The sequence below is a fragment of the Caenorhabditis elegans genome, chromosome II (assembly GCF_000002985.6).
Source record: "Caenorhabditis elegans chromosome II".
Taxonomy (NCBI): Eukaryota; Metazoa; Nematoda; class Chromadorea; order Rhabditida; family Rhabditidae; genus Caenorhabditis; species Caenorhabditis elegans.
The window spans coordinates 6,097,688-6,113,696 of record NC_003280.10 but is presented as its reverse complement, the minus strand read 5'-3'; the positions used below and the strand labels follow the sequence as shown (position 1 = coordinate 6,113,696).

The following is a 16,009-nucleotide window of genomic DNA, read 5'->3' as shown; positions in this document are numbered from 1 at the left end:
TCTTTTGTGAATTTACATGAATTATATACTATATTGATAAATTGTTGAATTCACTTCTGAATTTTGAACAAACTGTTTTATTAACTTTTAAGCAGCTCCCTGTACGTAGGCAACATATGGTTGAAAAAGCTAATAAAGCGTTTTAATTTTTTTTATTTACAGTTTCTTGTTTCACATTTTTATTTTATTGTCAAATATTGCCACAGAAAAAAATCAACATTCTAGACTTGGTGGATATAGGAACATCCAATAAATTTCCAACGGGTCTTGCAGCGCTGATTGGAATTAATTTAACTCTGGTACGGTATGCAATGGTGATTGCGTACGTTGACGCCAACTTGCAGACAAACAGACAAACTATTTATTTTGATCACGATTTGAATCGTAATAAATACAATACAATACAATGTTTGCGCGCAAAATTTGTTTTATTCTTTCATTTTAATACTTCAATTTATGCTTTTTTTGTTCTTCTAATCCATAATTTGCCTTAATCTTTCAGTAAAAAAACTTACAATGACGCAAGATTCGGATTCTGAATATGAGATTGAGAGAATCATCGACCATGTCAGGTACGGCTTTAATTTTTACTCTTAAATGATTATTTTTTTCATATTTAGTTTTCTGGAAGCATACGAATCATTCTATGGACAAAACGTCAAACGCTTCGCTGCAATATTTAGTGTAAGCTTTTGAATTTCAATCGTTGCGGTTTATTATGATCTTTTCATTTTCAGGAAGAGAGATTCAAAAGAACAAAAAAGCCGCAGCTCATCAGTAACTACTTTTTTCTAGTTAGTTTTTTTCGGTTAAATCTTTCCAAAGTTTACAAGTTTCAGGTCAAATGGCTCGGTTATGGTAACAAAGAAATGACATGGGAACCGGAATCGAACATTCCGGATAGTGTTTACCTCTATGAATATAAGAAACTCAATAATATGGTCATGAACCGAATGAATCTGAAAGTATCACTCACCTTTACATCGAGAAGAAAAGGATACACACCTCCCGTAATCTTGGAAGAGCTTCAAGAACGAAAACCGAAACCTCAATTCCTAAATATGTCAAATATGGCAATCACTCTCAATGACAATCTGAATAACGGAAAATTCGGAATCGTTCCAGTTCCAAAGTACAAGAAGAAATTTGGTCAAAACGTCAATTATCTCAAATTTGGAAATGAAGTGTACAAAATGAAAAATGTCAGCTTTAAAGATGTAAGTCGGAGAAGACGAGTTTAACGGGGCTAACAATACTCATTTTTCAGTCCACTAACAATGACATAGACAACCGTGTCCAGCAACATCATCATGAAGATAGATCATTTTTGCAGAGCATGATCAAGTCAGTTAATTTTACGAAGTTTACGAAGAACACCTTTTAAACCTGGATTTTTAATTTCCAGACATAACAATATTGTCAGAATGAGAGACTTATTTGTCAGTTACAATAAATTGGATGAAACTGTCAACATCACTTCAATTTACGACTGGTGTCATCAGAATCTACGGCAGCAATTAAATAATGAGAAAGTATCTTGGAAGAAGTAAGTTTTCTACAGTCATCAAGCCAAATAAATAGTCAAACTTTCAGAGTGTGCCGTGATATTTTGAACGCATTGTCATTCATTCATCCTTACGGAATTCATCAAGGAGTGTCTTTGGATCACATCTATTATCATAAAGGTGGTACCTACAAGCTTTCTCATTTCAATAACTTCTTCTTCGGCAAACGGATTCCAGCTGAAAAAGTCAAAAGCGATCGAGTTGAGCTTGCTCCAAGATTGTACAATCTTAAATTTAAACTCGGCAGGAACAGCGATATTTACGCTCTCGCAATCGTTCTTCTACAGTGTCACAACAAAAAGTTCTCGTTCCGTGTGAATCCTTCATCTGTTATGGAAATCGAAGAAGACATTGCGAAAGGAATGAGTGCTTTCGAAAATAAAGATGATCGTCATTTTTTGAAATCGCTATTGAGAGCTAGACTTCACGTTTATCATGGATCAGGACACTACAGATTCACTTCATCGTCACTTTTACATCATCCTGTCCTCCAAGAGCCTACAGCTCGATCTGTAGAGTGTTTTTATTTCCATTCGATGCTCGCAAGTCCAATGGTTAGTTTTTAGTATTTCAAAAGCTTCGAAAATATTTTTTTTCAGAAGGAGATAATCCACTACCATGCGAACGACAAAATTTCGGATGTTCTTCAGAGATTTATTTCTTTGTATCACACGTCACAAGAAGCTGAAGATAAAAAATATATTATGATGTTCACCAAAGACACTTCCTCCTGTGATAGTGTCGTTTTGTTGAATAGTCTCGAGAACTTCGAGCGTGTTGTGGATATTGATCTGACGATAATGAAGAACACTTTATTAATTGCCCCCATCATCCTGCCGTCACCGGAAAATGAAAATTGCCAGAAGTTCTTGATAATCTACGAGCAAGAGCTTGGCGGATGCCCTATAGTCATTGAGGTAATGGATTGCATTTAAGGCAACTTCAAAGCACAATTTATTAAATAAAATCTAATTATAAGAATAGTTGGTTTAGAAATAATCAAATTATTTTCGTTAAATTATTATTCAAAATCAATCTTAATGTATTTGTTTCTCTTCTATCTAGAAAAAAACAAGAATATAATATTAATCATATTTAAGACACCGGAAGTGAATGCAGCCAAGTTTGCTAAACAACTCAAGGAGTATTCTGTCAGTCATGAATACCGAAACCGTCGCCTCGGTTTGTTCCCGAAACTTCCAGGAGGAGATCAACAAGAAAATGGTGGATTGCCAGAGTGTTGGTTTTTCTTGATTTTTAAATTTATCAAAAAATTTTCATTTAGTTTCTCATCATGTGTGGCAAATGCAGCTTGAGTCGAATGATGACACAGTTATCAAGAATCGTTTCGATATTGCGAGTGAAATTGAAATGCCTTTGAGTGGTGAAATGCTGGAGTGGGATGATGTTGCAGGCATAGCCAATTATGGGGAGATTCTGCGTAACAACTCGGATAATACTACCAGCAGGCGAAAACGCGAGACGTGCTCTTCTGACGAACTCGACGAAGCTCATGCGAAACGAGAGAAAGTGGATTAAATATTTAGATCTTGTATTTTGTTCTGTGTTGTCTTTATTTCCAAGTAGCACTGTAGTCTGTTAAATTTAGATGGTTTCGTCACTGTTTTTTATATATTTTTTTCTTTTTCTTTTTTGTTCTATTGTTATAAAAATGTTTTTAAAAATCGGCGAAATTATCTACAGGGTGACAAGAAATTATAGCAACCAAGTCAAGTTAGAAGAACACTGTTAGAACAGAGTAAAGTAGATAAAAAATTGTTCAGATGTACAACGAAAAATTTATAAAAAAGAATATACAAATAATGTTTTATATTAACAGTTCGTTTCCTAGGACAACAGACTCTTGAATTCCGTTCAGTAGATTTTAATTATTTTTAATTAAATGTTATATTATAGGAACAACATATGTTGCGCAATACACATTCTCAGAATTTTTTGTTGCCGTAATAAAAAGATAGATTTGCTAATGTTTGGTTTAAGATACATTGTTTTAAACTAATTCATTTTTTCAGCTATAATTATAGACAAGTGGACAGTCAATGAAAGGGGAAGTGAAACTAATCAGATGGGAAAATAAGAAAAATATACTGGGAAATTAAATAATCAGAAAAATAAAAAGTAATCTGATCTTCAAGCGGGAAAGAGTTTATTATTATATCACAAGTTTCGAGTGGCATCATTAAAATTTACTTGAGCTTGCTGAGAAGATCAATGTACTGGGAGCTCTGGAGGAAACGAACATACGGATCATTTCGAAGAACCTGTTCGACATGCTTGATGGCTTCATCAAAAAGAGTAATGTCGATCTGATTGTCCTGAATACGGCGTTCAATGACCTGACGAACACCGAATGGAAGGAATACTTCGTTTGTAGTTCCCTCTGCCAAGTAGGTACTCAGAATAACCTTTCCTAGATTGTTCATCGCGTTGGCCTTATGGCGACTCGATCTGAAATGTATAATTTAAATATTTTTTGGAAAATATTTGATTCCAAAATAAGATGTTTGATAAACGAAAATGGTAGTGAGTGTTTTCAGATCAGACTCCCTTGTATCTAACTTTTGGTAATTGCGGAAATTACGATAGCATTGGTTTTTGTTTTTCATGTAAATTTGATAGTTGTCTACTCAATTATTTATCACTAAAAATGATTACCTGAACTCTACAACGGCTTCCCAAAAGCGAAGGTTTTCCTCCGCGTGGATTGAGCGCAAGAATATGCGGAAGTGATGGCGACCCACGTGGTTGCCAAGGAGACCTTCGAAGCTTTGCGCCCACTTTTCAGCATACGAGCGTGGTAGAAGCTCCTCCAAATACTCGAGATAAAGCTCAGAGCGACGGAAGCGTGGGAATTGATCGTTTTCGAGAAGTCTTCTGACTTCTTTGATTGCTGGAGCAAACTCTTCCATGTCGAGAGTCTCACTGGCAACAGCGTTTCTCAATGATTTCATTGAACTTGAAGACAAGTTGATGGATCCTTGATAAGTCTCAAGAATTTCCTTTGCATATGCAACTTTCTCATCGCTGATCTTCATCTTCTTCAGCTTCTCCATTGCTTCGAGGAAAGCAAGATTCTCTTCGGCCAGAGATTGGAACAAGAACACACGGAATAATTGTTTGCCTAAAAATATGAAAGAATTTCAAATGGAAAATGTTAACTCCAAACAGGTTTGATTTAACTTGAAGGATGTACTAATCCTTGAAAACTTATGTCGCTAGCAGCTACTATAACTATTTTACTTAATTCAAAAACAACTAATACACTCTTATCTTCAATTATCTTACCTTTGTCATCATTGAGAACATTGGCACAATTACCAGCAGCCCAGCTTGCAGCTCGTGGATACTCTACACCATCGGTAGTCGGCATCGGTGGTTGCTCACGATTGACTTTCTCCTTTCCGTCAAACATTCCGGCTATCTGATAAGACATACTGCTAGATGTTGTATCACGAAAGAATGAATATCATGTAACTGGATCACAACTTATAATTATTAGATTTCTAAAGACTACACTGAACTATTCAACAAACCGATGAAGGTGTTTTTCTCAGCATGCTTTTTTTGGAGAATTTAAAGTGCAGGTGAAATTGAATGTAGATAAGACGAATGAAGAAGTGAGAAGGAATGATGGAATGGGAGAAAACGGATTAAGTGAGCCAAGGATGAAGTGAGCTGATAGAAGTCGATTCCTTTTCATTTTGGCTAACAATAGTTGAGTGATTAGATGGGGCGTGGAATGAAGGAAAAATGAAAGGATTATAACATGCTGCAGTTGATTGATATCATAAAAATATTACCCATTTACAAATTCGGGGAGAAAACATACCGGAACATTCGGATCTACTGGGAAACTCATTGCGTTAGCCGATGGTTGACGGCGGAGGTGACTGGAGATCAGGTCTGCCGATTGGCGAAATGTGAGACTTTGACCACCAGGTTTCTTGCTTCTTGCTCCGTTCATTATAGAGCTTTGGTGAGCTTCTCAGTTGTAAACGAATAAGAAAAAAGAAGATGCGAACCGTTGCTCAGGGAAACCGATACGGGCTCACGCTTCTAGTTTACAGCCAGTCGTCGAATATGATAATTATTATTATTACTAGAAACTGAGCATAGAGAAGATGGAGAGTACGAGAACATTCTCGTATCACTCCTCCTGTTTTCGATTTTCTAGATTTACCCACCGCTTCACCGACTTCATCTCTAGAGATGAAGAGTACATGTATTCTCTAGAGATGAAAAAGGAATATGTTATAAGAAACTAATCAGATGGTGCAACATAGTAATTATAATTTACATCTAACAATAATGGTATCAAGCTTCTGATCGCAATGCCCTTTTGAAAGTCCAAACGTGATAGGAAAAAACATATCCAATTCCAGTTATCCAATTTCTAAACTATATTACATTTGTAGATACGGAAGTAATTTTGATTGTCTTGAATTAATATTGGGTAAAAAGATATCATGTTGATGTGGGCAATAAAACTTTTTGAAATTGTTTTAAGCTCTTCCAATTTACAATCGAAAGTTGCAAAAAGTTTTACCACTGCTAAAATACAACATTGCTTTAAATTTCTCAAAAACTTGTTTTTTATCTTGCAGAAAAATTGGTAGTTTGTCAAATTTTTCACTGAAAATTTTCAAAAATCTAGGCATTATCACATCTGGTAATATTTTTTTAGGTATTCATATTTTGACAAAATTCCATCTACGCTTATATAAAAAAGAGATAGTTGTAAAATTGATTATTTGTGCAATGTATTTCCAAAACACTTTGCTGAATAGCTGAATACCTAAATTGGCCAACGGTTCAAAATCGAATCAGCAGGAAAAATATTTCTTATATTTTAAACCTAAGCCCTAAAACAATTTTAATGTAAGAGTTCCACATTGTCTTCTAAACAGTACATGCAATTTTTGCTCTGAACTTTAGAGAAAAAATGTTCTTTCACTTTTAACAAACTGTCTACTTGATCTAACTAAATATACATATGTTAACGTTTTTTTCTTTAACAGATTTTCAAAAACTGTGTTTAGGAGAACTGCAGCTCTAATTTCTGCAATCTTTCTAGTCAGTTTAACTTTCAGCAATCAACAAAAAAGAAGATGTGGGGTCAGAAAATTTCAATCTTTAAAACTTCAAAAGACAATTTGATAAATTTGCACATAAACTTTGTTGATCTATAACTTCCACCGCAAAATGAAGCTTTTATATTCAAGGGAATCCTGCGATTTCTCAAGTTTGCCCAAAAAAATTAGTTTAAGAGTTGTCTGAGCTTACACCGTTTCCAAAATCAACTGCCAACTTTTGAATCAAATCAGAAAACTGGCGCTAAATTCCAAGTAACGTTCGATATTCAGACTTTTCATTTTGTTTCACATTTTGAGCAGGTGTTTGACATGAACTCAGTAACAACACAATTAAGATCCGTTCAGTGTCTAGATGTCCGGGTAGATGCTGAACAAGCAATTCAGGTTTGAGAAGTCACATATGTACAGAAATATTTATAAAAGTCGCAAAATAAGCTCAACTAGTTCGTCAAAATGAATGATGTGCTGACTAAAATAGGCATATCATTGACGACACAGAAGGATTTGAATAGTCGTCGAGAATGAAAAGGAATGGAATAAAAGCAGTGCTGAAAAAAGCGACACAAATAAGAAAAAACGACAAGAAAGGAGCAATGACAGAGAGCAAACGACTTCATGCAGGTGCCTTCTGGACGACGACATAGTCGAATCTTGGCGAAAGTGGGAAGGAGGAGTGGAAAAGAGTGTGTGTAATCAGGGAGACTTTGACATTTGCCGACTCATGGCATGAGAGAAATTGGACAAGAAATTGGATTGGAGCCGAAGAAAATATGGATGATGAGATCACACAAACAACATAAAATCAAGTGCAAAGTGTTGTCTGGAACTTACAAAATACATGGATCCTGTTGATGGAGTTGGAGATGTTGCAGAAGAGTTTGTAATTGGCACTTGAAGAGTCACATCGTTGGATGCTGGTGCAGAGGTGCTTGATGTTATTGAAGCCGATCGGGATTGACGCCTGCAAAAATTATTTTAATCTCCTTTTTCCTTACAACAACTCTACCGTCATACTTTTTTTGCATTAAAGTTTATTTGTGGAAACTTCCAGTTAGAAGATGGGTTGCAAAATTATAATTTTGGAAACAATTAAAGTTGAAATTAATTCAAATAATTAAGGAAAAACCAAAACGGATTTTTAAAGTTGAACAGTTTTCCAATATTCGGTAATTTTTACCTAAGGATCCTAGTTCTGTAAACTTCCCGGAAATTTCTTAACAACTTCATTGGGTTCACATCGTTTTTTGAGCCGTTTCATTATATTTGTTGGTACCTTTTCCTATTGATTGGCAGCTTCCTACAATTACGATACTCCTATTTGAAAGAAAGTACATATTCAAAAAGCGTATTTCAAATTATAGGTCTGTGTGTCGAGATACTACTCCATTTCAATATAATTTGAGGAGTTTTAAATTTTTGTATGCGTAGTTTTCGAACCCGAGTTCACAGAATTTTAGAAGGTAGCTACAAAAAATACTTTTTGGTGTGTACTAAGCACAATTGTATCCGTAAAAAATCTATTAGTGAATTTTGATTTTTTCTTTTTTTGTTGATCATACATTATGACAATTTTCGATGGGAACCTAACAATTTGGGATGACTGGAAGCTTAAGGACTCATTGGGTAAATTATTTAGAACTTATCAAAGTTGTTCATTTATAAAACAAGGTAATTTAATTATTCAATTTTCAAGATTCTGCTTGCTTTTTGTGTTAATTCTGCACTCAGTCCCTTAGGAAACAAATACAATTCAAGTCAACAAAAATCTCTAGGTTCAGAGGTATAGATAGCAAATTATATTTACACCCTCATAGAATTGTTGTCCAACTTTTAAAGTCGTTTGCATCCAAATTATGCAGTAGTCTCATGATTCTCCGGTAGATTCAAAATTGGGGAAAAGTTCACGATAAATTCTAGGTTTGTCAAAATGTAAATGTCGTGGGCGTACTTTTTGTGGTCTGTAGTTACACGTACAATTCGAATGAATGGGATCGATCATGGAGTCATATTTGTTATCGAATGAGTTTTAAACTAATTGGGTGTAAAAACAACAAAGATTTATGAGCTCTGGTTCCTCAAAGTCAACATTTTCAGAGATCGACAAATATCAAATTCAGGATGAAATCATAAATTGATTGCATGTTTTTGTCATGTAAGGTTGCCGACAGTTTGCTAATAACTTTACATTTGGTCGAAATAACTTCAAAATTGTTACGTTATTTATTAATAAATCAATATTCAATGTTCGAGAAATTTAGAACAGGGATTCATGTTATTTATTTTAACTCTAAATACATATCAAGTTGACTTCGATTTATTTGATGCAGGGCGGCATTTTGATAAAATTTAATTTTTCAGCGAGTGATCAATTGAAATTTCTAAAAATTGCATCAGGTAAAACCATATCTATGTCTATGTCTGCCATTTGACTTTGACTTAACCAAAATTGTTGAATCTATCTTAAGGATTTGGTTAAAGTTCAAGAATACTATTTTACTTACTTTTTCGGTTTTTTCGGTTAGGTTTCAATAATTTCCGAGTATAGCGAGATGCTCTATAGAGATTTTCAACTTTTAATTGAATTGCCTTCAAACCACCAAGAAAGCAACTTACTGATTCCAAAATTCACAATAACAAACAGTTCGAACTGTGGATTGGCAACATTTGTGAACGGCTTACGGTAACTGCCCTTTCTACCATTTACATACATTTACATCTACATTTACAGAGTATTGAAAAGATTGTCGGGAAAATGCATTTCTTCGTAATAAGTACTTTCAAAAGTACATTTGACGCAGAAAAATTTAGGAAAGGTCGTAAATTTCTTTGCACAAAATACGCAAATCTAGAATTGCAATATACAAAGCTAAATTCTTATGGAACTAATCAATGCGAAAATTAAAAGTTTCAAATGTTTTACCTGTTAGCTAGAACATTTAGAAGATGGGAGTCCATTTTGTATCTTGTGAATTTTAAGAACTAAGCAATATTAAAAAAAGATGAAGATTAACATCGTGAAGGGAGATGTGAGAGAAAAAGTTTCAGAAAATTCTGCTTGGCTGATTCGTGGGTTCTTGACAAATATACTTCTAAGTACAGTAGCCGAGGAAACAAATATTTGTTGACTTACCCCCCAGGCACGTGGAGTTCATTATGATCGTCCTCCGAAGAGATGTCGTAGAACTCGTCACGTTGCACCGACAGATCAGATTTGCTGCGTGAACGCCGAATATTGATATCCGTAATGTGTCGAACTGTAGGTTCAATGATGAGGGCGTTGAATAATTGACAAGGAGAAATTGATCTACTACACTTTTGTTGAAATTTCCGATTTTCCTTTTTCTTTGTTGTATCCGACGATGTTCTGCTTAACGCCGACTTTGCGTCGGTCTGAGCAATAACACTGGACAGCTTTACTGTAGAGTTTAAGTTATTTCGAAAAGAAGAAGAACACGTGAAGAGAACAAAAGAAACGAAGAAAACGGAAACTTCTTCTTATTTTTCGAGTTTTGCGCTTCACATCAAATGAAGGCGGAGCTTGCCGTCCGATGCGTGATTAGGCTTGATGATAATGGAGCAGTGAAGAGGAGTTAGAAGTAGCGAGGAAAGAAGGCTGCCAGGCGATGAGCACAGACGAAAAATTGAAGACGAGCTGTGTGTGGTGTGCCGAGATGGAGATGAAGAAGAAAAAAGCTGTGAGAGCACAGTGTATACAAAGTTAGAAAAAAGTGCTTTAGGATGGGCGGAGAGAGAAAGAAAAGGGGTGGAGAAATGGTAGTGATTTTTTTTTCTTTGAAAAAGTTTTTTTCTGCATCGAAAAATCCTATTGACGTCAAGAGCTCGAAGCTTCCATCTAATTGCTATTTTCAGTCTTCAAACGATATTTTCAATTCTATTTTGAAAAGTTTAGTTGTAGCCTTGGTTTGGAAACTGAGCAAACGGAGAAACTATGAAAGATCTTTACCAAAAGAATTTGGACAACTTGAATATTTTTGCAAAATGAACACTGTTTATGAACGGGCTTGAAACTTGGGACAGACGTTCAAAATTTAGACATTGAGAAAAGCATCACGTCAGTCGCACGTCAATAACAGCATATAGCTTATCATCAGCACGCTCATTACCCATATATTCACCTATTTCCGCATCGAAAAGCACGACGACGCGATGTCTTCAGGCGTTTTCGATTCCGTAAATGGCATCATCTCCGGTCATTTTTTTAAATCCGCCTATTCACCTGAAAGGTGGCTGTGCTCAATTCAGTGGTCGTCAAAGAAGACGACGTCACATCTCATCGGATCATTTCAACTTGAATTACTTTTTTTGGAGATTAATGAAATTAATACAGATTATACATACAGAGACACAAATATGTACTATACTAATTATGTAGTGGGGAAAAACTCAATAAGAATTTTATCAGCTAACTATTGATAATTTTGCATGTGAAATTACTACATAGTTTTTGTTTACAAAAGTTCCAATTTACATATAGTTATTTATTCAAGTTCCAAATGTTGTTTTTTAATTCACATCATAACTTATCATAACAAGTGTCTATTTTTTGTCAGTTGATGATTTCTTTAAAAATTCAACTACTAAGCTGGCACATTTTGAAAATGGGGTGCAAGACTGATAGAGACTACAAGAGAAATTTTGAAAGAGCATATTGGAGTCTTATATTGATAAATACATCATACTTTTAAAATTTTTAGAAAGAGGAAGAGTTTGCCAAAAATGTGGTATTTGTGATCGTTTGGTTATTTTTTAAAGTAAAGAGGAAGTCATCAGATACAGGAAAGGAAATTTATGCAATGCGTATAAAATTGGTTTTTGTCAGAAATTTATGAGTTGCTGATTTTACTTTTTACGTCCTGATAAGTGCTTGTTAAAAGCTATTATCTATAAAAGAGGTAGAGTTACAATTTATTCCTGTCAGTTAGATTAAATAGTTTTTCAATTGATATTCAGTTGAACACCACGGCTTTAAAAACATTGAGCTCTCGATTTACTTGCAAAACTTGAAGATTAAGCTGATTTGGTATTTATTTCATCCGTAATTCTACGTCCGATCCGTTCTTGAACGCCAACTCAACCATATACACGATTTTTGAGTGGAAAACGAACTTGCGTCATAACTATGTGTTTGAAAAAAAAGCGAGCGCCTGATGATAACAATGTATAATGAGAAGTGGGACATCGCAAAAGGGGGAACTCGAACTAAAAATAAATATTTTGTGTGACGAAAATAGACGTCAAGTTGGTTTTCGAATAGCATGATATCGTCCATCAACAAACAACAAACCGATTGACGTACAAAAGTTGATTGGGGACTCTAGCTACAGAGGAAGAAAAATCCTATGGGATTACTTGTTTATTAATGTGTTAGTTTTGTTTATTACCCCCATTAAGCAATTAATTATTAAAATGTGGTCTACTAATTAGGTTTTAAGCATATGACCAAATGCAGCTTGCAGATAAAGATACATCGTTCTGACTACCAAATTCAAGTTTGATCTCTCTCGAAAGTATTAAAGTAATTGCTCAGATATTGAAAAAAAAAAATTTTAAAGATGCTCAGCGCAAATTCCAACTTTGGAAATAAATTAGACAAGACTTGGTTTAGACCGGGTCAAAGTTTAGCCCAAAATTGATCTGAACCGAAATCTTGCCCAGTCTTTGCCAAACTTTTGCCAACTTATGAACCTAGTTAATACTTTTGGTCCAAACTTGGGCATGAGGTTGACACCGAATGGTCAAATTGTGAGAGGCCTTTTTTGAAAATGTTCAACAAATTGTAACTTTGTGTATCCAAAACTATTGATAATGTTACTTTTTTCAACATCCCTCAAGTTAACCAAGTAGCAGATGCCGTATGTATTTCTGCGAAATTTGAAGAAGTATTCATTGTCTCCTACAAAAGTAAATACAAAATAACAAATCCGGTCGAAAAAAAATGATGTTAGTAATTTTTACAGCACTGAACAGAATGTGTAAGATTTTTTGTAAAGGGTCGTAGGAAAATGGTGTTTCAAACTGAGTTTTTATGAACACAAGCGCTTTGGATTTTATGTGACATTTTCATTGTTTGAATTTGGGCATCCAATAAAACACATTTTAAAAACTTCAAGCGAAAATTAAAAAAGCTCAACTTTCTGGCACTCTAGGACCTGTCTTGAACCTAGAGTCTAGATTCAAGACTTGTTGGTAAGTTTAAAAAGCACATAATTGTTAAATTCTAGTGAAAACCAAAGTTTTTGATGAGATACATTATTCACCATTCTCGAAATGTTGCGTTTTTTTTTGAGATAAAGAGGAAACAGGTCTTGACACGGCCAAAATATTTTCAATCAAGTTATGCAAACAAGGGTGCGCCTTTGACGAGTACTGTAGTTTCCCTTTCGGTTTTTTCTCGGATTTCTTCGAACTTTTATGATTTTCAATAAATACGTTCCTCTACCGATTTTAAATTTTGTACTTTTATTTTCATGAATTTATAAATTGGAAGCGACAGAAAAATCGGAAACATGTTTAATAGAAATATTGAGCTACTACAGTACTTCTCAAAAACACATTCTTTATCCGCACTCGATATTTGAAAACATTCAGATCGTGTCGAGACCGGGTAACGTAGTCTTTCATAAATCGCAGCATATATAGCGAACGCATTTTTCAACGAAAAAAACAGCAATTTTAAATACTAGATAACGAAATAAATTATTTAATTAAATTGAACTTCCATGGACTCAAATGTTTTTACACGTTTTTTGCAATATTTTGAAACTTACAGTTTTAATGATTTAAAAATTTATTTCTCGGTTTTGGATTTCTTCAAATCAACGAAAAAAAACTCACCCTTCGTGATCAGATTCAGAGCTGTCATGAAGATTGAGATCAACTTCTTGAGTTTCATCAGCAAGTTCCGGAGTTTCAGCCTTGTAGGAGCGCCACATATTCCTGAAAAATTTGAATAATCGACAGAAAAATAAGTGAGAAATGACTGGTCTCCTCTCTCCGCCGGATTCTGTCTTTTTTATTTTCCAATCAATTGTCAAATATTTTGTACTCGGGTATACGGTAGATGTGGGTTGATCGGGTGCTGACACAAGAAATCCAATGTTTTATAGTCAGATGAGGCCCTTTTGTCCACGAGAAACCAATACAATGTCCTCTTTTTTGTCATTCAAAGAAAAAATGAAGGCGTCAAATCCAGATTCTATCTGCGTCTCTTGTCCCCTTCACTACATTTTCGGCTTCTTGAGAAAACCGCAAATTGTGTGAGTAACCATGGAAATTTTCCATCAAGGCACCAACGTCGTATCTACGACATCTTGTTGACACCTGAATTGCAATGTGAAAATGTAAATAGTTTATTTCAAAATACATTTATTAAATATAAAAACATAAATTGGAGATCATTTTAAAGTCTAGCTTCACTTTGATTTTGGTGAAAGTTCATATCCTTTTGCAGATGCCACCCATGCTGGATTCAGAAGATTGTCCAAATTTCGAATATCTGAAAATTACATTTTAATAATATTATCTCGAATATGTTATATCTTAATGCAAATTTTATTTTTTTGTTTTATAAATAAATATTAAATTTGTAAAACTTTCTTCTATAGTTGGAAAAAATTATTTTTGAAGTATTCAAGTTTAACTGACCATCAGGAAGTCTTTGATCGTTGTCTGCATTTTCTATGTCCAATGGAACTGGAATATACCATAATGGACCTGATTCTAAATTCCTTGCCGGTTTCATGATATTACAATCTTCCTCATCCGAACTAGCAAGGTAATCTTCAGGCCGAACATTGACTACATCAATAATATCATCTTCTGCATCTTGACTTTTACTAGTCATGTCTTCATCGGCATCCTCATCTTCCATATCAAATTCATTTTCTTTCTCAATATACTTTTCGTTTTCTTCCAGTTCTTGAAATTCTGGAGCAAATGCAGACCAGTTTTCAACATGAGCTTGGGTCCACATTGAAACGGTTCCTTGCGCAATTGATAATATTATTGGACGAGTTGGGTGCCACTGAACATCTAGAAGAGCTTCTCCTTTATTTCCGTGTAGAATCTTTATGAGAGATCCTGTGTTACTCTCCCAAATATACAATGAATGTGCTTTTGTTGATGCTCCACAGACATACAATCCATCACTATCAGTACACACATTCTTCCATGCAGCCTTGTTCACCATATCGAGAACCTTATACTTCGCTTCAACCATTTGTCCTCTTTGATGAAGAAGATCTTCAAGTTCATACGTTCGAATTACTCTATCCTGTGTATTTGTTATGATAAATCGACTCTTCATTGGTACAATTATTTGTCTTATTTGTTGAACAGTGTTTTGTTTACACCAAGCGACACATTTCAGAGTTTCCGCATTATAAATGAGCAGTTTCCCTTTTCCGGTTCCAGCAATAATGTATTTTCCTTTTCGATCATAAGATACGCAGCTAGCCGACTCGTCGCTTGATCCAGGAGTGTCGTTTGCAAGAACTCTAAAAAGTCAAATTAGTATCAAAATCTACATAAAGGAAACCTAAAACTTACGTTTGAATTCTCGGAGAAAATTGCTCTACCGTTGGCTGTTTATTCACTTGAAGAACGATCGCTTTATTGTCATTTCTGGGATGAAACATTGCAAATGTAACCATTGAGTTAAAACGGATTCTGTGAAGAAGAGTTCCGGCAAGTACATCAAACATTGCAATGGAGTTGTCAGCAGAACTTGTGAGAAGTTTTCTACCATCTCGAGACCATGATAAACAGCTGACCGGGAGACAATGGGCGGAAAATGTCTAAAATTCTAAATAATTAGTTTGCATTGAAGAACAATTAATTCTCACTCTGGCAATATTCCTGGTCATAAAATCGTAAATCAGCACCCTGCCATCAGTACAGCCAACAGCAACAATACTTCCCCATCGATTAAATTTGCAGCAGTTCGCAGAGGCATTCTGAAGTATAAAAGGTTCGAATAAAAATACAACAAATCGCTGTTTCATGGAAACTTTAAAAAACAACCCGGCGATCTTAATTAGAAAATCATGTTGAAAACCTAAACTGTATTCCAGTAAGTTCGGAAAATTAACAAACCTGCAAGTCAAGATGGCATTCAAGTTCTTCTGGAAATTGAGCCCCGTATGTTCGATCGAGTATTTCGACCATTTCTGGAAAAATAACAGAATTGAATTAATTCACCCAATAAACAAATAATAAGTTTAAAATATATGTTTGCGATAAATAAGTACTTTAATTATGTTGAATAAATATTAAAAAGTCGTTCAATCAATGCAAAAATTTTTAAATATC

At 34.7% G+C, this 16,009-nt stretch overlaps 3 protein-coding genes and 1 non-coding gene across 6 annotated transcripts; 2 read left to right on the top strand and 2 right to left on the bottom strand.

The window, feature by feature from the left end:
- Positions 1–502: 502 nt before the first annotated feature.
- On the top strand, positions 503–3,249 carry heri-1 (Chromo domain-containing protein). Its single transcript, NM_062823.4, has 10 exons — positions 503–572; positions 621–684; positions 738–794; positions 840–1,217; positions 1,268–1,344; positions 1,406–1,546; positions 1,594–2,119; positions 2,165–2,482; positions 2,666–2,804; positions 2,851–3,249. Exons 1-10 carry the CDS (start codon positions 517–519, stop codon positions 3,102–3,104), a joined length of 2,010 nt encoding a protein of 669 aa, NP_495224.2. The 5' UTR covers positions 503–516; the 3' UTR covers positions 3,105–3,249.
- A 321-nt stretch (positions 3,250–3,570) lies between these two features.
- Positions 3,571–13,897, bottom strand: rgs-3. 3 transcript variants are annotated; one of them, NM_062822.4, is made up of 6 exons: positions 13,681–13,897; positions 13,535–13,636; positions 7,511–7,640; positions 4,872–5,007; positions 4,242–4,707; positions 3,571–4,034 (listed from the first exon to the last, which is right to left on the bottom strand). In NM_062822.4, the coding sequence occupies exons 2-6, from the start codon at positions 13,630–13,632 to the stop codon at positions 3,773–3,775; spliced, it is 1,092 nt and encodes a 363-aa protein (NP_495223.1). In that variant the 5' UTR covers positions 13,633–13,636; positions 13,681–13,897; the 3' UTR covers positions 3,571–3,772. The 3 variants fall into 3 exon arrangements, with proteins under 3 accessions (NP_495223.1, NP_001379742.1, NP_871896.1); NM_182096.6 differs by lacking the exons at positions 13,535–13,636; positions 13,681–13,897 and adding an exon at positions 9,810–10,347 and having other exon boundaries at positions 3,574–4,034; NM_001393090.1 differs by lacking the exons at positions 7,511–7,640; positions 13,535–13,636; positions 13,681–13,897 and adding an exon at positions 5,416–5,561 and having other exon boundaries at positions 3,572–4,034.
- On the top strand, positions 13,848–14,287 carry anr-22. The gene is made up of 2 exons (NR_101696.1): positions 13,848–13,956; positions 14,151–14,287.
- On the bottom strand, positions 14,034–15,867 carry rbbp-5 (Retinoblastoma-binding protein homolog 5). The gene is made up of 5 exons (NM_062821.11): positions 15,794–15,867; positions 15,544–15,654; positions 15,248–15,495; positions 14,345–15,195; positions 14,034–14,195 (listed from the first exon to the last, which is right to left on the bottom strand). The coding sequence occupies exons 1-5, from the start codon at positions 15,863–15,865 to the stop codon at positions 14,113–14,115; spliced, it is 1,365 nt and encodes a 454-aa protein (NP_495222.2). The 5' UTR covers positions 15,866–15,867; the 3' UTR covers positions 14,034–14,112.
- Between the last annotated feature and the right edge of the window lie 142 nt (positions 15,868–16,009).

Excerpts from the sequence above, each read along its gene's own strand:
- heri-1 (NM_062823.4), top strand. The coding sequence starts at position 517 with ATGACGCAAGATTCGGATTCTGAATATGAGATTGAGAGAATCATCGAC. Across the intron at positions 1,547-1,593 it reads GAGAAAGTATCTTGGAAGAA|AGTGTGCCGTGATATTTTGA; the intron begins GTAAGTTTTCTA and ends TCAAACTTTCAG. Across the intron at positions 2,120-2,164 it reads CGATGCTCGCAAGTCCAATG|AAGGAGATAATCCACTACCA; the intron begins GTTAGTTTTTAG and ends ATTTTTTTTCAG.
- rgs-3 (NM_062822.4), bottom strand. The coding sequence starts at position 13,632 with ATGTGGCGCTCCTACAAGGCTGAAACTCCGGAACTTGCTGATGAAACT. Across the intron at positions 4,708-4,871 it reads TGTTCTCAATGATGACAAAG|GCAAACAATTATTCCGTGTG; the intron begins GTAAGATAATTG and ends TCATATTTTTAG. Across the intron at positions 4,035-4,241 it reads GAAGCCGTTGTAGAGTTCAG|ATCGAGTCGCCATAAGGCCA; the intron begins GTAATCATTTTT and ends TATACATTTCAG.
- rbbp-5 (NM_062821.11), bottom strand. The coding sequence starts at position 15,865 with ATGGTCGAAATACTCGATCGAACATACGGGGCTCAATTTCCAGAAGAA. Across the intron at positions 15,196-15,247 it reads TTTTCTCCGAGAATTCAAAC|AGTTCTTGCAAACGACACTC; the intron begins GTAAGTTTTAGG and ends TTGACTTTTTAG. Across the intron at positions 14,196-14,344 it reads CGATCAAAGACTTCCTGATG|ATATTCGAAATTTGGACAAT; the intron begins GTCAGTTAAACT and ends TGTAATTTTCAG.